General features: G+C 43.1%; 1 protein-coding gene across 1 annotated transcript in view; it reads right to left on the bottom strand.

Moving 5' to 3' along the window:
* The window catches only part of LOC109880006 (GTP-binding protein REM 2), a 32,521-nt gene extending 10,190 nt beyond the window's left edge, over positions 1-22,331 (bottom strand). The window contains exons 1-4 of the mRNA XM_020472227.2: positions 22,058-22,331; positions 20,203-20,518; positions 19,377-19,450; positions 8,064-8,241 (exon numbers count right to left, since the gene is read on the bottom strand). Of these exons, the coding sequence (XP_020327816.1) occupies positions 8,064-8,241; positions 19,377-19,450; positions 20,203-20,518; positions 22,058-22,069 (580 nt within the window). The 5' untranslated portion in view covers positions 22,070-22,331. The remainder of the gene's footprint in view (positions 1-8,063; positions 8,242-19,376; positions 19,451-20,202; positions 20,519-22,057) is intronic.
* Between the last annotated feature and the right edge of the window lie 1,379 nt (positions 22,332-23,710).

Below are 23,710 nucleotides of genomic sequence, written 5' to 3'. Positions count from 1 at the left end.
TGCGAGTGGAGTTTAGACCAAAAAGCTCTATTTTTGTCTCATCAGACCACATGACCTTCTCCCATTCCTCCTCTGGATCATCCAGATGGTCATTGGCAAACTTCAGACGGGCCTGGACATGTGCTGGCTTGAGCAGGGAGACCTTACGAGCGCTGCAGGATTTTAATCCATGACGGCGTAGTGTGTTACTAATGGTTTTCTTTGAGACTGTGGTCCCAACTCTCTTCAGGTCATTGACCAGGTCCTGCCGTGTAGTTCTGGGCTGATCCCTCACCTTCCTCATGATCATTGATGCCCCATGAGGTGAGATCTTGCATGGAGCCCCAGACCGAGGGTGATTGACCGTCATCTTGAACTTCTTCCATTTTCTAATAATTTCTCCAACAGTTGTTGCCTTCTCACCAAGCTGCTTGCCTATTGTCATGTAGCCCATCCCAGCCTTGTGCAGGTCTACAATTTTATCCCTGATGTCCTAACACAGCTCTCTGGTCTTGGCCATTGTGGAGAGGTTGGAGTCTGTTTGATTGAGTGTGTGGACAGGTGCAGTTAATACAGGTAATGAGTGGAGAACAGGAGGGCTTCTTTAAAAAAACTAAACAGGTCTGTGAGAGCCAGAATTCTTACTGGTTGGTAGGTGATCAAATACTTATGTCATGCAATAAAATGCACATTAATTACTTAAAAATCATACAATGTGATCTTCTGGATTTTTGTTTTAGATTCCGTCTCTCACAGTTGAAGTGTACCTATGATAAAAATGACAGACCTCTACATGCTTTGTAAGTAGGAAACACTGCCGATTTTGCAGGTTATCAAATACTTGTTCTCCCCACTGTATGCTGCAATAGTCTATGTTCCGGGGGGCTAGAGTCAGTCTGTTATATCTGGTGAAATTCTCCTGTCTTATCTGGTGTCCTGTGAATTTAAGTATGCTCCCTCTAATTCTCCCTCTCTCCCTCCCGGAGGACCGGAGCACTTGGATCATGCTTCAGGACTACCTAGCCTGATAACTCCACAGTCCACCTGGTCATGCTGCTGCTCCAGTTTCAACTGTTCTGTCTGTGGCTAGGGAACCCTGACCTGTTCACCGGACATTCTACCTTGTCACGGACCTGCTGTTTTCGAATCTCTCTCTCTACCTCACATGCTGTCTCGACCTCTGAATGCTTGGCTATGGAAAGCCAACTGACATTCACTCCTGAGGTACTGACCTGCTGCACCCTCTACAACCACTGGGATTATTATTTGACCCTGCTGGTCATCTATGAACGTTTGAACATCTTGAAGAACAATCTGGCCTTAAATGACCATGTACTCTTATAATCTCCACCCGGCACTGCCAGAAGAAGACTGGCCACCCCTCAGAGCCTGGTTCCTCTCTAGGTTTCTTGCTAGGGTCCTGCCTTTCTATGAAGTTTTTCCTAACCACCGTGCTTCTACATCTGCATTGCTTGCTGTTTGGAGTTTTAGGCTGAGTTTCTGTATCGACCTTTGACATCTACTGATGTAAAAAGGGCTTTACAAATACATTTGATTGATTGAACTCTTTGGCCTGAATGCCAAGGATTGCGTCTGGAGGAAACCTGGCACCATCCTTACAGTGAAACATGGTGGTGGCAGCATCATGTTGAGGGGATGTTTTTCTGCGGCAGGGATTGGGAGACTAGTCAGGATTGAGGGAATAATGAACGGAGCAAAGTACAGAGAAATCCTTGATGAAAACCTGCTCCAGAGCACTCAGGACCTCAGACTGGGGTGAAGGTTCACCTTACAACAGGACAATGACTCTAAGCACACAGCCAAGACAACGCAGGAGTGGCTTCAGAACAAGTCTCTGAATGTCCTTTAGTGGCCCAGCCAGAGTTGGGACTTGAACCCGATCGAACATCTCTGGAAAGATCTGAAAATAGCTGTGCAGTGATGCTCCCCATCCAACCTGACAGAGTTTGAGAAGATCTGCAGAGAAGAATGGGAGAAACTCCCCAAATACAGATGTGCCAAGCTTGTAGTGTCATACCCAAGAAGAATCGAGGCTGTAATCACTGCCGAAGGTGATTCAACAAAGTACTGAATACTTATGTAAATGTGATATTTCCGTTTATTGGTTTCTATACATTTGCAAAAATGTCTAAAAACCTATTTTTGCTTTGACATTATGGGGTATTGTGTGGAGATTGATGAGGGGAAAAAACTATTTAATCGATTTTAGAATAAGGCTGTAACGTAACAAACTGTGCAAAAAGTCAAGGGGTCTGAATACTTTCCGAATTAACTGTTAATACAGTGCCTTGCGAAAGTATTCGGCCCCCTTGAACTTTGCGACCTTTTGCCACATTTCAGGCTTCAAACATAAAGATATAAAACCGCCTTTTTTTTTGTGAAGAATCAACAACAAGTGGAACACAATCATGAAGTGGAACGACATTTATTGGATATTTCAAACTTTTTTAACAAATCAAAAACTGAAAAATTGGGCGTGCAAAATTATTCAGCCCCTTTACTTTCAGTGCAGCAAACTCTCTCCAGAAGTTCAGTGAGGATCTCTGAATGATCCAATCTTGACCTAAATGACTAATGATGATAAATTCAATCCACCTGTGTGTAATCAAGTCTCCGTATAAATGCACCTGCACTGTGATAGTCTCAGAGGTCCGTTAAAAGCGCAGAGAGCATCATGAAGAACAAGGAACACACCAGGCAGGTCCGAGATACTGTTGTGAAGAAGTTTAAAGGCCAAGAGGCCCATGATCACTCTGGATGAACTGCAGAGATCTACAGCTGAGGTGGGAGACTGTCCATAGGACAACAATCAGTCGTATATTGCACAAATCTGGCCTTTATGGAAGAGTGGCAAGAAGAAAGCCATTTCTTAAAGATATCCATAAAAAGTGTTGTTTAAAGTTTGCCACAAGCCACCTGGGAGACACACCAAACATGTGGAAGAAGGTGCTCTGGTCAGATGAAACCAAAATTGAACTTTTTGGCAACAATGCAAAACGTTATGTTTGGCGTAAAAGCAAGACAGCTCATCACCCAGAACACACCATCCCCACTGTCAAACATGGTGGTGGCAGCATCATGGTTTGGGAAAAATCTACAATGGAATGGTTCAAAAATAAACATATCCAGGTGTTAGAATGGCCAAGTCAAAGTCCAGACCTGAATCCAATCGAGAATCTGTGGAAAGAACTGAAAACTGCTGTTCACAAATGCTCTCCATCCAACCTCACTGAGCTCGAGCTGTTTTGCAAGGAGGAATGGGAAAAAAATTCAGTCTCTAGATGTGCAAAACTGATAGAGACATACCCCAAGCGACTTACAGCTGTAATCGCAGCAAAAGGTGGCGCTACAAAGTATTAACTTAAGGGGGCTGAATAATTTAGCACGCCCAATTTTTCAGTTTTTGATTTGTTAAAAAAGTTTGAAATATCCAATAAATGTCGTTCCACTTCATGATTGTGTCCCACTTGTTGTTGATTCTTCACAAAAAAATACAGTTTTATATCTTTATGTTTGAATCCTGAAATGTGGCAAAAGGTCGCAGAGTTCAAGGGGGCCGAATACTTTCGCAAGGCACTGTATATACATAGTAAGAGAAAGAGAAGGGAGAGAGAAATAAATGTGCCACATCAATACCATAAATACATTTTATGACCTAAACCCATATCTCAACCACAGGCACCAAACAATACAGTCAATGGTAAATAGTCCTCCAGCCAGGCAAGTTTTCTTCCTTATTCAGGCTCAAATATCGGACAGGGAGTCAGGGCTCAGAATACCGTAGATCGATGGATACAAAAGACAGATGTAGCATTTCCACATCAATGACCACATCATTACTGTGGTTCTCTCTGTCACACACACACACACACACACACACACACTTCCATTATCTTCTGGACAACCTATACGAAACAAAAAATGTTTCACCCAAAACAAAAGGTCTCACACCCACACTGTACACAAATACCAACTCACAACTGGTCCGATTTAATCACTTTTATTCACACACCCCTGCAACAGCACCTTGTAGCATAGACACCGCAGTCATTTCTCTTCTCTCTTCTCTGACACTCCTTATCACAGCCTTCCACACATGGCACAGGCAGTGTCACCACCCCCCACCCACACTGAGAGGGGAGAGAGAGGTGTGAGAGTGTGTGCATGTGATTGCCGGCTGGTGTTTGTAAGTTTGTGTGGGTGCGTGTGTGTGTGCTTGCATGAGTATAAAGATAGTGACACCAGTCCTCTGTGCTAGAGAGATACTCCAAATAACAACAGAAGACAGGAGGCATACAGCTGAATTCCCCCAGCAGGGGATGAGGAGGGAGGGAGAGCTACGTGTCCATAAACACCTCTACAAGTACGTAGAGGTCACTGCTTTCATTGATACAACAATAATAGAAGGGTTTTCTGTTGCTTACTGTAGGCTATGTGACTGAGTTTTGCTATGGGTTTTGCATTGTAATCACAGAAATGTATACAGAGACAGTTTCCATAACAGTTGCCATACCAGGCGGTGTTGCAACCGGTAAGGATGCTCTCGATGGTGCAGCTGTAGATCTTTTTGAGGATCTAGGGACCCATGACAAATCTTTTCAGTCTCCTGTGGGGGAAATGGTGTTGCCGTGCCTTGTTCACGACTGTCTTGGTGTGCTTGGACCATGATAGTTTGTTGGTGATGTGGACACCAAGGAACTTGAAACTCTCAACCCACTCCATTACAGCCCCATCGATGTTAATGGGGGCCTGTTCGACCCTCCTTTTCTTGTAGTCCACGATCAGCTCCTTCGTCTTGCTCACATTGAGGGAGACATTGTTGTCCTCGCACCACACTGCCAGGTCTCTGACCTCTTCCCTATAGAATGACTCATTGTCTGTGATGAGGCCTACCACTGTTGTGTTGTCAGTAAACTTAATGATGGTGTTGGAGTCGTTCTTGGCCATGTAGTCGTGGGTGAACAGGGAGTACAGGAGGGGACTAAGCACACACCTCTGAGGGACCCCAGTGTTAAGGATCAGCGTGGCAGATGTGTTGTTGCTTATTCTTACCACCTGGGGGAAGCTAGTCAGGAAGTCCAGGATCTAGTTGCAGAGGGAAGTGTGTAGTCCCAGGGTCCTTAGCTTAGTGATGAGATTTGTCGGTACTATGGTGTTGAACGCTGAGCTGTAGTCAACGAACAGCATTCTCACATAGGTATTCCTTTTTCCAGGTGGGAAAGGGCAGTGTGGAGTGCGAATGAGTGTGTCATCTGTGGATCTTTTGGGGCGGTATGCAAATTGGAGTAGGTGTAGTGTTTCCAGGATGATGGTGTTGATGTGAGTCATGACCAGCCTCGATGTGAATCATGACCAGCCTCGTAGGCTTGTGTCACTGGGCAGCTCGAGGCTCGGTTTCCCTTTGAAGTCCGGAATAGTTTGCAAGCCCTGCTACATCCGACGAGCATCAGAGCCAGTGTAGTAGGATTAAATCTTAGTCTTGTACTGATGGTTTGTCTGAGGGCATTGAGCGAGTCACTGTTACTTCCTGCTTTAGTTTTTGCTTGTAAGCAGGAATCAGGAAAATAGAATTATGGTCAGATTTGCCAAATGGAGGGCGAGGGAGAGCTTTGTATGCGTCTCCGTGTGTGGAAAAAATTTGGTCTAGAGTTTTTTCCCCTCCTGTTGCACGTGACATGCTGGTAAAAATGAGGTAAAACGTATGTAAGTTTTACTGCATTAAAGTCCCCGGCCACTAGGAGCGGCTTTTCTGGATGAGCATTTTCTTGTTTGCTTATGGCATTATACAGCTCGTTGAGTGCAGTCTTAGTGCCAGCATCGGTTTGTGGTGATAAATAGATGGCTACGAATAATATAGATGAAAACTCTCTTGGTAGATAGAGTGGTCTACAGCTTACCATGAGGTACTCTTCCTAAGGCGAGCAATACCTTCAGACTTCTTTAATAATAGACATTGCGCACCAGCCGTTATTGACAAATAGACACACACCCCCACCCCTCTTCTAACCAGACATAGCTGTTCTGTCCTTCCGATGCATGGAAAACCCAGCCAGCTCTATAGTATCCATGTCGTCGTTCAGCTACGACTCGTGAAACACAAGATATTACAGTTTTGAATGTCCCGTTGGTAGGATAATCTCGAACGGAGTGATTGCATTTTGGCCAATAGAACGGATGGTAGAGGCGGGATACCCACTCTCCAACAAATTGTAAACCCACTGGAAGACATTTCACAGTAAGGGCTCTTTTCAATCTGTATCTGTTACAGATTGTGCAATATACATTTAAAGGTCATTTAAGATTGAGCCAACATATTCAGCATTTACCGTGAATGTAGTCTCCACCAACGCAGGAACATTGCCTTTAAATTACTCTGAACTTCCATAATATGGATTGAATAGAGCTTAACATCACCAAGCCAAAATTATATTTATGGGTTCTTGAGGGAACAACAACACAGTTCCATTTTTTCTCCCAAACAGTTTCTGTGAAATACAGATATGAGAGATAATTGGCGTATTATAGAGGCCCAGAATAGATTAAACATGATGATGGCCAGCATCCCAGAGTCACCTCTTCACTGTTGACGTTGAGACTGCTGTTTTGCTGGTACTATTTAATGAAGCTGCCAGTTGAGGACTTGTGAGGCGTCTGTTTCTCAAACTAGACACTAATGTACTTGTCGTCTTGCTCAGTTCTGCACCGGGGCCTCCCACTCCTATTTCTATTCTGGTTAGGGCCAGTTTGCGCTGTTCTGTGAAGGGAGTAGTACACCGTGTTGTATGAGATCTTCAGTTTCTTGGCAATTTCTCACATGGAATATCCTTCATTTCTCAGAACAAGAATAGACTAATGAGTTTCAGAAGAAAGTTCTTTGTTTCTGAACATTTTGAGCCTGTAATCGAACCCACAAATGCTGATGCTCCAGATACTCAACTAGTCTAAAGAAGGCCAGTTTTATTGCTTATTTAATCAGTACAACAGATTTCAGCTGTGCTAACATAATTGCAAAGAGCTTTCTAATGATCAATTAGCCTTTTAAAATAATAAACTTGGATTAGCTAACACAACGTGCCATTGGAACACAGGAGTGATGGTTGCTGATAATGGGCCTCTGTGAGCCAATGTAGATAGTCCATTAAAAATCTGCCGTTTCCAGCTACAATAGTCATTTACAACATTACAATGTCTACACTGTATTTCTGATCAAAGTGATGTTATTTTGAATGGACAAAAAATTTGCTTTTCTTTCAAAAACAAGGATATTTCTAAGTGACCCAAAATGTTTGAACGGTAGTGTAGTTTACATAATCAAAACCTATAAAAAATGTATTGTCATTTCGCTGCAGTTGTAGCCATGGCTACTGCGCACTCACTACTTTACCTCAGATGCCAACGTATGTCAGTGAATGATGAAGCCTTTAAGAGAGGAATTTAATTATTCTGACTAAGTAGTGAGGCTACCTTCATTGTAAAAATCTCATAATGTGGTTGTTATCGGCTGTGTGTGCAGGGCAGGCAACTGTCTCGTGAGCGCTAAGTGGCAGCCAAAATGGAGCAGTTGCTATGGCTACTCACATGCAGAGATGATATCTGCAGAGCTGATTTCTGCGTGTAAAATTGAGCACGGGATGGAATAGGAGTGATTTTTATTGGGCGGGACAGGGAAGTTCCTGCGTTGTAAAACTGTTGCAGGATCAAGACAGTACGGTAAAAAAAGTGACAGGATAAGAAGGGACAGGAATGGATTTTCACTCCTGTGCCAACCTCAACCATACTGTACTGAGACATTGCTGGTGTTAAGATGAGAATGGTTGGGAAAAGTGGTGGGGGTTATATGATATCGACTGTAAGTATGTATTTTATACATTTGCATGCAATACTGTATTATATCTGTACACTGCACTGTAGGTGATTACATGAGAATGGTGGCACAAGGTGGAAAGGAGAGACCCTTAGATTGATTGACAGGAGGCACGTTAAAAATATATGCCTTGGGCACTCATGTGATAACGGTGTGTATGTGTATGTGTGTTACAGTATAGCGAGGATGTCCTCCCTACCCTCTGTGCTGATCTCTCGACAACGGACAAGGTCACTCTTGTTGCCCACGAGGATGATGGGAGTGTGGGGCAGTGACTCCCTGAGGATGAGGCGGAGCTGTGCAGTGCGCTGGAAACTCCTCCTGTCAGTCACCGAGAACACCAGGACAACCACCTCACACTGCAGCGTGGACAGGTCCTGCATCACACACACACACACACACACACACACACACACACACACACACACATTAATGATACTGATACACACTTGTTCTCTTCTCAAAAACCTACATTATGTTTATATAAATACATTTAGAATGTTTTATGTTTTGTTGGATAGTGTAGAGACTGAGAGAAAGAAAGGTAAAGAGTGGGCTGGATTCAAACATGTATATTGACCACCACACCACCCAGGCTATAACCTACCTTGTTTTAATGCATGTAACATAATGAACGCTTATATCAGAGGGAGGATTTAAGATGATTACCCAGCTCTGAAATTCAGAATTTGAATCATTCTAAATCAGTACTATTGTGCCAGTTCTTATCCCTCACCACCTGGCATAACGCTTATTTTAATCCTACTTTACGTTCTCTGCTGAGTGGACTCACAGGGGCTTTGTCCTAAATCCAACACAACACATTGTGCCCTTGTGAACTTCCTGCTTCAGCTTCTGACCCTTTTAGTGGTGGCCACTCCCCACTGAAGCACTGGGCTTAAATGATGTCTCCCTCCCCCTAGTCCTGGCCTGTATAGTAAACTGTGGCTCTGGAGGACAGGCCTCTCTGATTCACTCACTCAGGCACACAGAAGGAGAAGAGCTGCCAGCCCCCTTTCTTAACCAACCATAGCCAGCCCTGTCTGCCTGTGTCTGACTGTTTCTGTTTCGGTCTGTGTGCCCTACATCCACATGGATCTGAAGGTACATTTCAGCCCTCTGGAGAGCCTCCGCCTGAAAAATTCCCAGCTCCTACAAGCCAAAGAGGATTGTACCCCGCAGCAGGGAATCCATGGTCTCCGGAACACACTCCATCTCCCTCTGGAGGAGGGAGGGGAGTTAGCGGCGCAGAAGTGAGCCTGGCCACCTGTCACCGTCTGGGCTTGGTACAGGGGGAGGAGAGGGGAGGGATGAGAGATGGGAGGAGGTTGAGAGGAGGGAGGAGATGGGGTAGTAGAGTGGGACTAGCAGGCTTTGTGGAGCAGGGAGAGACAGCCACTAATCTTTGTAAGCAGCCAAGAGAAACACGGCCATGCCGGAGAAGGATGGGCAGTGTCATGACAGAGAGCTCTCCAGGGTAACTGTGACAAAATAAAAGGGCTTTTCATCAGTGGGATGCTTGATAACTCAACACTGTGTTTGTCTTCTAGTCAGTCAGCTCCTCTCTGTTCTGTTCCACTCAGACCATCTGTCATGGTATACTGCCCTCCACACACACACAAAATGATTTACAGCTTGCATACGTGTACTACACTCTCACATGCCCACACTAATGCACACATACCGGACTCTCACAAGCTCACTTGTGTGTAACTTGTCACTTAGCGTATGTCCCCATATAATCACTCAAGATTATTGATGCACCAGGGCCTCCTGAGTAAAAGCCATAAACAGAAACAACTGAAACCTGATGTTTTCACCATGAATCTCATTCAGGATAATGTGTAAATGCAATACAGGAAAACGGTGAATATACATGACATTAGACATTGTCAAATATGTTTTGAAGTTAAAAGTACAGTATATATATATATATTATTTTACAAAGAAATCTGAATGATTTCCAATGCATTTCTAGACATACAGTTGACTTGTATGCTTAGCTTCTCTGATGAAAGATTCTAAAATAAAATAAAATAAATTATCTTGCTGTATATTAGTCTCTCCAAGACAGTCTGCATTCTCCTCCTGTGGTCCATTGTTCTTATTTTAAATGTGTGTAGTTCTGTTCTTGTCCATTAGTGTTCTGTATGATGTAATGTTTCATGTGGACCCCAGGAAGAGTAGCTGCTTCTTCAGCAATAGCTGAATGAACTACTAAATACTGTGTCCCATGTTAAACTCTGAACTCTTTAAAAACCACTCAAATCTATTTGTTCTAGATACTGACCGCTCTATACAGACAGACACACACAACAGTAGATACTGACCCCTCTATTCAGACACACACACAATACTGCTCTACATATAAACTCAGCAAAAAAAGAAACGTCCCTTTTTCAGAACCCTGTCTTTCAAAGATAATTCGTAAAAATTCAAATAACTTCACAGATCTTCATTGTAAAGGGTTTAAACTGTTTCCCAACTATTAACTACATGCACCTGTGGAACAGTCGTTAACCTCTGCGCACCGAATCCGTTAGCGGGATGAAATTCGACAACATACGGTGATCGCTACATAAATAGTCATATTAAACAGTCATGAAAATACAAGTGTCTCACATGTATCGAAAGCCTAGAATCTTGCTAATCCAACTGCGTTGTCAGATTTAAAAAAGGATTTACTGCGAAATAATACGATGCGATTATCTGAGGATAGAGCCCCATAAAAAACAACTATTTCAACCAGCCCAGGCGTAACAAAATCACAAACTGCAATAAAATAAATCATTTACCGTTGACGATCTTCCTCTGTTTGCAATCCCAATGCTCATTGTTACACAATGAATGGTCTTTTGTTTGATAAAATTCATTTTTATAGCCTAACAAGAAACATTTTGTGAACCGCTTGTGTCGTGAATTCCGTCTCATTCCATTTTCGACGACACATTCAATGTAAATACACACACTAAACGTGACTTTTCTAGTCATGTTTGGTTTCATTGCAATGAACTGGTTTGTTTGTAACAGAACCAAACGTGATGGGTCATTTCGCGGAACGTATTGACTGAAAGAAACCGATTTGAAGACAACAAGTAATGACATCATTGTGCACCAATGATATGACCGCTGTTTCGTTGATTGACCCTATTTTAACCCAATGAACACTGATCATCTTGAAATCTAGCTGGGTAGATAGCCAATGAGCTGAGGTAAACGGCAATATGTAATGGTTATGTGTTGGAAGACCAACCCATGTAGTAAACTCCGGCGTAAAGAGGGTCATTCGCCATTGAAGTATCATACCGGAAGGAGCAACGCATGTTACGTTGTGGTAAAGCGCATCTTCAGAGACAGAGATTGTTGGAGGACGATTCATTTAGCGATTCCCAAATGGAGGACTATTTTTTGAACGGAGAGGACATCGTTTTGCTAATGCCGTTGTTTGAAATTACCAACAGGGTAGCCTAGGGTAGCCTAGTGGTTAGAGCCGGAAGGTTGCAAGTTCAAACCCCCGGCAGACAAGGTACAAATCTGTCATTCTGCCCCTGAACAGGCAGTTAACCCACTGCTCCTAGGCAGTCATAATAATAATTTGTTCTTACTGACTTGCCTGGTTAAATATATATATATTTTTTTGTGATTTCTTAAAATTTTAGTAGCAATATATAAAAATGTAATGTAATGAAATGTGAGATGCGTGTGTCTGCCAACCCACCCCCACATGAAATAGCCTATTTGAGGCTGTTGAGGGGAGGGCAGGCCCACAACAATGGCCAAAGTGAAATGGAAACAGTAGATACAGCTGGTCTGTTGTAATATAATAAAGACAGTAGATCTAGCAGGTCTATAATAATATATTCAACCTTATGTTCCCTGTACTCTATATATATATGTTTATTATACCTGTTGATACAGGGGTCATATGTGAAACTATTCTAACTGAACATTTTCTTTCACAGTGACACTGACTCCGAATGGGAGCCCCCAGTGCCAAGGTGTCCATCCCCTACTGAAGCTGGTTCATCCCAGCTCCTGTCACAATTGGTGTTCATCTGCCCAAATGTATTTCTGCAGGCATGGATATGCCTCAGGGCCAAAAGGGCACAGCATGGAGGCGTCGCTGTGTTCTTTGCAAAATGAAGTTCCCCATCACCTGCACCACATGCTTGGTGACCCTCTGTTTTACAGCAGAAAGAGACTGCTATGGCACCTGGTATCAGCAGCACAATATTGTGTAGAGGACTGAGGGTCTTCCAAATATTGAAAGTGTTATTTTGTAAATGTATATATATTTTTCATGTTTTTTCTCCATTTTTTGGGGAGGTGTGTTAGAATACCATTTTGGTATTTTGTATATAGTTATTCCATTCAAAATGTATAACTTCACCAATTTGGCCACTTGGGTACATTTGGGCTACTTGTGTGGGATAAATGTCATGTAGCACACTCATTTTGGAAGTTATCATTCTGAAACTTTGCGCAAGTACTGTTGCCCTCTTATGTTTTTCACTGAAATTGTCCCCATCATCCTATCTGAACAGTTGTTTTGGCTTGTTCATTTTAAAGACGATGATACAACAATAAAAATGAAAAAACATGTTTTTTTCATTGTATTATCTAAACCAGATCTTTTGTGAAATATTCTCCTACAATCAATTCACATTTACACAAACGTCAGTGTTTTCTATCAAATGAAATCCAGAATATGCATATTCTTGGTTCTGAGCCTGAGCTACAGGCAGTTAGATTTGGGTATGTCTTCAGGCGGAAATAGAAAAAAGTAGGGGGGTAGCTGTAAGAGGTTTTTTAAGACACTAACAGCTTGCAGATGGTAGGCAATTGAGGTCACAGTTATGAAAACTTAGGACACTAATGAGGCCTTACTACTGACTCTGGAAAAACACCAAAAGACATCATCTGCGTGAACGTGCCTTAGGCATGCTGCAAGGAGGCATGAGGACTGCAGATGTGGCCAGGGCAATAAATTGCAATGTCCGTACTGTGAGATGCCTAAGACAGCGCTACAGGGAGACAGGATGGGCAGATGATCATCCTCGCAGTGGCAGACCACGTGTAACAACATCTGCACAGGATCGGTATATCCGAACATCACATCACACCGAACAACATCACCTGCAGGACAGGCACAGGATGGCAACAACAACTGCCCGAGTTACACCAGGAACGCACAATCCCTCTATCAGTGCTCAGACTGTCCGCAATAGGCTGAGAGAGGCTGGACTGAGGGCTTGTAGGCCTGTTGGTCCTCACATACATTACCGGCAACAACGTCGCCTATGGGCACAAACCCACCGTCGCTGGACCAGACAGGACTGGCAAAAAGTGCTCTTCACTGACGAGTCGCGGTTTTGTCTCACCAGGGGTGAATGTCGGATTCGCGTTTATTGTCGAATGAATGAGCGTTACACCGAGGCCTGTACTCTGGAGCGGGATGGAGGTGGAGGGTCCGTCATGGTCTGGGGCGGTGTGTCACAGCATCATCGGACTGAGCTTGTTGTCATTGCAAGCAATTACAACGCTGTGCGTTACAGGGAAGACATTCTCCTCCCTCATGTGGTACCCATCCTGACATGACCCTCCAGCATAACAATGCCACCAGCCATACTGCTCGTTCTGTGCGCGATTTCCTGCAGGACAGGAATGTCAGTGTTCTGCCATGGCCAGCGAAAAGCCCGGATCTAAATCCAAATTTTATACAAATTTTATTCGCATTGTTGTCGATCACTTGTTTTCTTTGGTGAAAATAAATTAAACTAAAATTAAACTAAACGAGCTCCAGCAGTAGAAAATATGAGGTACCGGTACTCAGCTCCCGTGAGCTCCTGCCCAAGTCAAGCAGTGAACACCACCAAATCACACACATCCTTGTCTCCTTTCAAGATTGCTACCGTGTACTGGCCTACTTCGATTGGCCTCGGAGTGCTTCCAAGGTTTTCTACCATAAATGTTGCACTTTACAGTTGTCAAATAATTATAGACACGTGCAGCAGACAAACAGTGTATTTCGATAGGCTTGCCGGTGCAGTAATGAATGGCTCTACACTTAGATCCATTCGCTCACAGCTGGCTCAGACCTCCAGCATTGAAAAAGCCTGGTGGTGCAGACAGGTGTGGTCAGCCTGTTAATAGAGAGAGGAAGTGCTAGAGAACCAACTCACAACCATCAAAACACATCCCACTGGCCCTGAAAGATGGTGGCTGATTGTCTGCATGAGTGATCTACACAGAAGATGGCAAATAGTACAGTAGAGGACATCCAGGTCCCGGCCATGCATGTGCCGGCTATTTTAGGAAGCTGGATGACTTATTTAAGCCTGACGTCAAGACTCCCAGTCCCAGGGCTAGCTGAAGAGAAGCTCAGAGAGCCACTGTGGGTGTGTAGACTCTCTGAGCGCTTTGTGTGTGTGTGAGTGTACTCTGTGAAATGTTCTGTGATGATGTGGCTGTATGGCTGCTGATAGTGTAGGACTCAGTGTAGGACTCAGGTGCTTTGACATGGAAGAAGGTACAACTAGCAGCAGGTGTGAATCAGCTGGGAACCACTCTAAAATCAATCTAATTATTATAAATGTTTTATTATCCTATAAAATACTCCAGATGATTGGTTGGGTTAAGATGAGGCACATGCAGCTACAGTAAAACCAGTGGTTCCCACCGACTCTGGGAGCCAGAAGCTTTGTAGCCCACTGCTTCTACAACTACATGATGTAATCCATGTTGGGGATTTGTTCAGTCCACTGGTCACCATGGTAACCTGGGGAGGGTGGAGCACAGATGGAATAGGGGACTAGCTAGAGTTAGGCAAAATCCTCTGGGGTCAGTGCACACTGCACGCATGCTACGCATACAAGTACGCACACACACCCAGAATTCATTGCAGTGATGCTGCTATCAGGGTCAACGTGGCATCAGCAGTGAAAGAAGGGTGTTGGTGAGTGTGTTTGAATGACTGTGTGTGTGTGTGTGTGTGTGTTGGGGCGAGTGGGAGCTGGTCCAGTCTGCTCTCTCTCCTTACTGCTGCTGGGCTGGAGCCACTCCAAACCCCACTGGCCTGCTCATGTTGCCATGGCGTAACACCTGCACTTGTATAAACATGCAGAGAATAACACATGTAACTGACTTTCAGAGAGATTTAACTACACTAAAAAAGGGTCCGTTCTGAGTAAGAAAGGGAGCACACGAACGAGAGGGGCAAGAGAGAAGGAGAGAGAGAGGAGATTCATTTTAAGATGAAAACGGCATTGTTGGTTAAGGGCTTGTAGGTAAGCATTTCACTCTAAGGTCTACACATGTTGTATTTGACAAATACAACATGTGACAAATACAATTTGATTAGATTTTTTGTATAAAAGAGGTAAATCAGGGAAAAGATGGAGGGAGGAGAAAGAGACATCTTTACTGAAAAAAGCAAGACCAGAGAGATAAAAAGAGGTGAAAGCTTGAAAGTTTATTCCCTTTTAGAGAAATGCCTTAAAATGGAGTTCCCCTGAGCGAAACGACGCTACCGATGTAAAAAAACACATTTTTGAATGTTACAGCCTTATTATAAAATGGATTATATTGTGTTTTTCCCCCATCATCAATCTACATACAATACCCCACAATGACAAAGCAAAAACAGGTTTTTAGATATTTCTGCAAATTGCTTAGCACACCTGTTTTTGGGGAGTTTCTCCCATTCTTCTCTGCAGATCCTCTCAAGTTCTATCAGGTTGGATGGGGAGTGTCGCTGCACAGCTATTTTCAAGTCTCTCCAGAGACGTTCGATTGGGTTCAATTCCAGGCTCTGGCTGGGCCTCTCAATGACATTCAGAGACAACTCCTGCATTGTCTTGACTGTGACTTTGGGTTGTTGTTCTGTTGGAAGGTGAGGTCCTGAGCACTCTTGAGCAAGTTTTCATCAAGGATCTCTCTGTACTTTGCTCTGTTCATCTTTCCCTCAATCCTGAATAGACTCCCAGTTCCTACCACTGAAAAACACCCCCACAGTATGATGCTGCCACCACCATGCTTCACCGTAGGGATGGTGACAGGTTTCCTCCAGACGTGATGCTTGGCATTTAGGCCAGAGTTCAATCTTGGTTTCATCAGACCAGATAATCTTGTTTCTCATGGTCTGAGTCCTTTAGGTGCCTTTTAGCAACTCCAAGTGGGCTGTCATGTGCCTTTTACTGAGGAGTGGCTTCCGTCTGGCCACTCTACCATAAAGGCCTGATTGTTGGAGTGCTGCAGAGTTGGTTGTCCTTCTGGAAGGTTCTCCTATCTCCACAGAGGAACTCTGGACCTCTGTCAGAGTGACCATCAGGTTCTTGATCACCTCCTTTCCCCCTGATTTCTCAGTTTGGTCGGGCAGCCAGCTCTAGGAAGAGTCTTGGTGCTTCCAAACTTCTTCCATTTAAGAATGATGGAGGCCACTTTGTTCTTGGGGACTTTAAATGTTGCAGACATTTTTTGGTACCCTTCTCCAGAATTGTGCCTCGACATAATCCTGTCTCGGAGCTCTACGGACAATTCCTTCGACCTCATGGCTCGGGTTTTGTGAAGAGTGAAGAGGCGACTCCGGGATGCTGGCCTTCTAGGCAGAGTTACTCTGTCCAGTGTCTGTGTTCTTTTGTCCATCTTAATCTTTTCATTTTATTGGCCAGTCTGAGATATGGCTTTTTTTTCTTCTCCAACTCTGCCTAGAAGGCCAGCATCCCGGAGTCGCCTCTTCACTGTTGATGTTGAGACTGGTGTTTTGTGGGTACTATTTAATGAAGCTGCCAGTTGAGGACTTGTGAGGCGTCTGTTTCTCAAACTAGACACTAATGTACTTGTCCTCTTGTTCAGTTGTGCACCGGGGCCTCCCACTCCTCTTTCTATTCTGGTTAGAGCCAGTTTGCGCTGTTCTGTGAAGGGAGTAGTACATAGCGTTGTACGAGATCTTCAGTTTCTTGGCAATTTCTCGCATGGAATAGCCTTCATTTCTCAGAACAAGAATAGACTGATGAGTTTCAGAAGAAAGTTATTTGTTTCTGGACATTTTGAGCCTGTAATCGAACCCACAAATGCTGATGCTCCAGATACTCAACTAGTCTAAAGAAGGCCAGTTTTATTGCTTCTTTAATCAGTACAACAGATTTCAGCTGTGCTAACATAATTGCAAAGAGCTTTCTAAAATAATAAACTTGGATTAAAATGATAAAATAATAAACTTGGATTAGCTAACACAACGTGCCATTGGAAAACAGGAGTGATGGTTGATGATAATGGGCCTCTGTGAGCTATAGTAGATATTCTACTATAGCCGTTTCCAGCTACAATTGTAATTTACAACATTAACAATGTCTACTCTGTATTTCTGATTAATTTGATGTTATTTTAATGGACAAAAAAAATTGCTTTTCTTTCAAAAACAAGGACATTTCTAAGTGACCCCAAAATTTTGAACGGTAGTGTACATTTGAAAAAATGTGTCATTATGGGGTAGTGTGTAGATGGATGAGGAAAAACATGAATTTAATTAATTTTAGAATAAGGTGGTAACGTAACAAATTGTGGAAAAAGTCAAGGGGTCTGAATACTTTCTGAAGGCACTGTGCTGTATCTACCTCAGTTACCTCATACCCCTAAACATCGGCTCATTACTGGTACCCCGTGCACAGCCAAGTTACCGTTACTCATTATGTATTTATTACACCCGTTATTATTTCTCTATTATTTCTCCTGTTTTCTCTCTGCATTGTTGGGAAGGGCCCGAAAGTAAGCATTTCACTGTCCGTCTACACTCGTTTTTGTCATGAAGCATGTCACAAACACTATTGTATTTTATTTGACGCAGGATCTTAATTTAAACCAGTTTGTTACAGCAGGAACATCATTCTGCAACAGGAAATGGGAATTATTATGTGGATTATAATTCATTGACATTTCTGTATGGGTTGACACATTTTTCGTAAGGGAAAATCAAGTCTGACAATTCATAGTGGAAATTATAAAACCTTTTCTGGCCTTTTTATACCTCAAATACACTACACATTGTAAATGTCCTGTATTTCTTGAAAGTTGTCCTGAATCAGGGTGATAAATTAAGATCCTACATCTGTAGGTTTAAATAACTCACACTTAGTAAACTAGGGAGTACTCCTGGACTGGTATAAAGTCCATGTGATCTGGTATAAAGTCCATGTGATCTGGTATAAAGTCCATGTGATCTGGTATAAAGTCCATATGATCTGGTATAAAGTCCATGTGATCTGGTATAAAGTCCATATGATCTGGTATAAAGTCCATGTGATCTGGTATAAAGTCCATATGATCTGGTATAAAGTCCATGTGTACACACTACAGCATTGAGTGTACCATCATCATAGAAGGCTATTACCTGGTTAATATTAGACTATTACCAAGTGTACTTTATCATAATGAAATCCTCAGTGCCCCCCCCCCCCCCCCCCCACACAGTATAAACACAGATCAGCCTTAGTACAGCTGTGTTTCTCTAGCTTCTTTATAACTCAGATATTTGAATACGACAAAACAATCTCATTCATGTTCCAATTTTTCTGTCTGATATTTGCAGGGTGGTAATGCTGATTCATGTCTTTATTACATATTTAAATAATTAGCCTGAATGTTTAGTCCTCTCTCTTCTGGCAGAATTTGGAAGGGATTTTGAATGGGCTTTGAAAGCAATTTCAAGTTGTCTAAGTAAGGGAAATAAAAAGGACTAGTAAATTATTGGCTGCCACTGCCTCAGCGTGGCTACATACACTTACACCTGTGTCCCCCCCCCCACACACACACACAAAATCACCTTAGACCAGCTGTGCTCCTCCAGCCTCTTTACAACTCAAATATTTGAATAGAACAAAACAATCGCATTCTAAGACCATTCAAAATCCCTTCCAAATTCTGCCAGAAAAGAGAGGACGTACACATTCAGGCTATTTATCAAAACATGCAATGAAGCAAATCATCTACATTACCACCCACCACATATCTGTACTCAGACAGAAATTTGAGCAAAAAACATGAATGTGAAAGCAATTTCAAGTTATCTAAGTAAGAGCTAAAAAAGGCTAAAAGGCATAAAATCTGTGGCTGCCACTGTCTCCGGGTGGCTTATCTATTCAAAATGTAGCGGCATGAACAGGAATGCAATCAGTGTCATAAAGGCAAAGTGAATTAGATTCAGAGAGAAAGAGAGAGACCAAGACAAGACAGACAGTACAGAGAGAATTAGTTGAATATATTGACAGTAGTAGAATGACAGTGTAGAGCAGTGGTGTCAAACTCATTCCATGAAGGGCTGAATGTCTGCTGGTTTTTGTTATTTCCATTCAATTTGGCTCCAATTAAGGCCTAGACAACCAGGTGAGGGGAGTTTGTAACTAATTAGTGACCTTAGTTGATCAATCAAGTACAAGCGAGGAACGAAAACCCGCAGACACTTGTCCCTCCGTGGAATGAGTTTTGACACCTGTGGTGTAGAGAATGCCTTAAATACCTGTTTCCAGTTGTCATAAATGATGACTGAACTCTCCTCATCGTCAACTGACACTGTGCGCTCGTAGCCTTCTCCTGTAACCAAACATGACACATGAACATACACAACAATGCAACACTAAAGTGATACACAAACACATGATAACACACACTCACAAATGGTTTGAGGTGGAAATGCAAGAAAACATTCAGCCTATTGGCCAGGTCGCAGTTGTCAATGAGAACTTGTTCTCAACTAGCCTACCTGGTTAAATAAAGGTGAAATAAAATAAATAAAAGTTAACCGAGGCCCATGTCTGGTATTACACAATGATAGGCTGAGGAGTTGGAAGCACAGATATTGGACAAGGTTATGGTAGCCTACAGTACGGTGGCCCACATAGAGCATTAAGGTTCCAGAAATAGCTATGTTGCAAATACCTTGACTCTCCAGGATTCTAGGAACCATAATGAATACTTTGTGGTCTGACTCTTCATGACATGTCTCTTGCAGCACCTCTTACAGAGCAGTGTGCCCATCACTCTGCTGGAGCATTGATTGGTTGAGTGATTGGCCCAAGACTGCTGTTATTATCACCCTGACCTTTCAGACAGCCTAGTGACACAGAGTGCTTTTTTGGTTTATCTTGTAATTTCTCTGCCTTTAGAGTGCACTCAGAAAATGGGAAAAGTAACTCTCAACCTCACGAATCAGAATGATGTTGGTCTTTTGTGGTGGATGATGTAATGCGATTGACATAAAGTAGATACCACGTGCACACTGCACACACACTACAATCCACACACGCACGCACACACACAAATATAAACACATTGAAGAACTTTACCACAGGCTGTTTCAGAGTCCACCGAAAGAGATCTGTCTGACAGTCCAGCCAGGGACAGAGCCAGCGATGATTTTCCAACCCCATTCTGCCCAAGTAGTACGATCCTTATAGCACTCCCATGATAGCCCTCCGCCGCCTGACCAAATGATTCATCCTGGCAAAGAGTGTCACTGATTGGCAGTGTGGATGGTTTGTCAATCCCTGGTATCCAATCACGGTCCTCTGATACGGCCTCCTCCCGCCTCAGCTGGTGCTTGATTGGTAGAGGTGTGCTTCCTCTTCTCAGAGGGGGAGCGGTGGTAAGAAACATACTGTACTGAGAGAGACAAAAAATAGGTAGTGAGTACAAGCCCCAAAGGACATGACCCTTATGAGCATGGAACTGAGTGAATGTTAATGCAGGAGAAGAAGAGTTACATTTGACACAAATAGCTGACACAGTAGGCCTATTACTATGGAAGCAAATGCTGCGTTTAAACACTAATCGGTCTTCTGGCCAATCAGATCAGCTCCAAGGCTTTCGTGGAGTGAAATGTAATGATGCTTCGTGGGGGGCGGTTGTTGATGTGTTCAGAGGGTCCCTGGTTCAAGCTCAGGTTGGGGCGAGGACAGGGATGGAAGCGAGACTGTTACAATGGGACTCTGGGATGCATTAGCAGAAAATAGGTCCAGAACATAAATGTCCATGAGCCCTCCTCCTGCATGTCACACACAAAAGCAGTTCAACATGTCTACAGTAAGCTATAGGCTCTATGCACGCAAAACGTAAACACATATACCTACGTATAGGCCTACCTAAACCTTTGTGTGTGTGTGCATATGCAAACACGCACAACACACACACACACAGTATAGAGACTTCAGCGTTCTCAGAACAACAACCAAAGCCATCAGTTTTCAACAACAACCAAAGCCATGAGTTTGTGTTGCTGGGATCATTCAGCGTGTGTACTGCAGCAGATCAGTCAGATGACCTCCATCAATATTAATACAGCAATTCATATAGCTGGAGCACTCACCCTGGGAGCCAGCAAACAGCCAGCACAGAGCCAGGAGCAGGTGTGCCTGTGGCTGAGCTCCACTCAGTGACACACAAGGATAGAGTGTATTGCTGGACTCAGGCACAGTACCAATAAGAGTAATTGAAAGGGTGCAATGAATTAATCAAGGTCTTTGTTGTCAAGGAGATGCAGGAGAGCAATAAAGAAAGACACCGAGAAGGATCGACTGACAGGTGAGAAACTAGGGCAAACCGTAACACACAACATTGGATAATAACAAAATACTACAGTACAATACTGTAGGCCTACAGGCAATGCTTTGTTGCTATACTTCTGTTTGCTCATTGTATTACCACTGTAGAACATAAATTGCTCTAGCTGCTAGGCTACTGTTGGTGATGTTGCCACTATAGTGTAACTATTAGACCCGCTATTATTTCGCCCACTGATGATCACATTTTAGTTTCGAATTCAACATGTCGAGTAATTATACTGTAAAAACATCATAATAATGATCCTAATTTATTATAGAAGAGAGATGAGCCTGCTTATGAAACAAATACAAATTGATGTGTCCGCACCTTTCGGGAGATGACAGACAACGCTGATTGAGAGTGGGAGTTGTGCGCGTAAACATAGTGACAGCTTTGTCAGCGTGCACGTGCTACTAGAACTCCACATATCGCGAAGCTCCCAAGCCAGCTCCGTAGTCTTTCTGCTAAAGACGTTATGTAGCATACAGCGCACCGGTATGTAGTTTAAAGATGCAATTTGTTATAGTCTACTGAACTCAAAGAAAACGTTTGGCACATAAAAACAGTGAGGTCAGAGCAGATTTTTTTTTGTCACCTTACCTGGTCAGTCATCGTGTTAAATTCTTCCTCTATTTTTCACAAATAAAGTCCCTAACTGCGACCACAATCCATGTCAAGTCATTTGCGCTCGGGAAGTATGGATGAGAGAGAACAAAATAACCGCACCAAATATCAATTAACATTGCGAAACCATTCTCCGGCTGGTAATTCCTCCCGAAGCTCCTTGGTCTCGAAGTGTAGGTATTGATCGAAGAAGAGTGCAGAGCATATGAAAAGGTAGCCTGGTCTACACCTGCGTCTGGGAGTGTTATGAATAAACGGCCCTTCTTGTGCACAGAAAAAAACGTTAGCACGCCCCCTTCTCATAATCTCCTCTTGTCCCAACGCCAAAGAATGCCCTTAGTGTATACATGAGCTACACAGCTCATCTCTCTCTCCCCCACTCTTTCTCTCTCGCTCTCTTTCAATTCAATTACATTCAAGGACTTTATTGGCATTGCCAAACAGTGAAGTAGATAATAAACAAAAGTGAACTAAACAATAAAAATGAACAGTAAACATTACGGTCACGGAAGTTGAAAACGAATAAATACATTTTAAATGTCATATGCCTATATGCAGTGTTGTAATGATGAGCAAATAGTAAAAGTACAAAAGGGAAAATAAATAAACATAAATGTGTGTGGTATTTACAATGGTGTTCATTCTTCACTGGTTGCCCTTTTCTTGTGGCAACAGGTTACACATAATGCTGCTGTGATGGCACACTGTGGTATTTCACCCAGTAGATATGGGCGTTTATCAAAATTGGGTTTGTTTTCGAAATCTTTGTGGATCTGTATAATCTGAGGGAAATATGTGTCTCCAATATGGTCATACATTTGGCAGGAGGTTAGGAAGTGCAGCTCAGGTTCCACCTGATTTTGTGGGCAGTGTGCACATAGCCTGTCTTCTCTTGAGAGCCAGGTCTGCCTACAGTGGCCTTTCTCAATAGCAAGGCTATGCTCACTGAGTCTGTACATAGTCAAAGCTTTCCTTAAGTTTGGGTCAGTCACAGTGTTTGTGAACAGAGCACCAGGACCAGCTTGCTTAGTTGACTCTTCTCCATGTTCATCTCTCTGTAGGTAATGGCTTTGTTATGGAAGGTTTGGGAATCGCTTCCTTTAAGTTGGTTGTAGAATTTAACGTCTCTTTTCTGGATTTGGATAATTAGTGGGTATCGGCCTAATTCTGCTCTGCATGCATTATTTGGTGGTTTCCGTTGTACAGAGAGGATCTTTTTGCAGAATTCTGTATGCAGAGTCTCAATTTGGTGTTATCCCCATTTTGTGAATTCTTGGTTGGTGAGCGGACCCCAGACCTCACAACCATAAAGGGCAATGGGTTCTATAACTGATTCAAGTATTTTTAGCCATATCCTAATTGGTATGTCAAATTTTATGTTCCTTTTTATGGCGTAGTAGGCCCTTCTTGCCTTGTCTTTCAGATCGTTGACAAATTTGTGGACGTTACCTGTGGTGATGATGTTTAGGCCGAGGTATGTTTTGTGTGCTCTAGGGCTATGGTGTCTAGATGGAAATTGTATTTGTGGAGCTGACGACTGGACTTTTTTGGACAGGCCTTTCCTCTGGGAGCTAACATGAGTCTGCAGGTCTCAGCCAAGGTTAGTTTACTCATCACATGAACAACTGT

The sequence above is a fragment of the Oncorhynchus kisutch genome, linkage group LG30, assembly GCF_002021735.2.
Source record: "Oncorhynchus kisutch isolate 150728-3 linkage group LG30, Okis_V2, whole genome shotgun sequence".
In the NCBI taxonomy this organism is placed as follows: domain Eukaryota; kingdom Metazoa; phylum Chordata; class Actinopteri; order Salmoniformes; family Salmonidae; genus Oncorhynchus; species Oncorhynchus kisutch.
The sequence above is the reverse complement of the archived record's forward strand: the minus strand, read 5'-3'. Positions and strand labels throughout refer to the sequence as shown.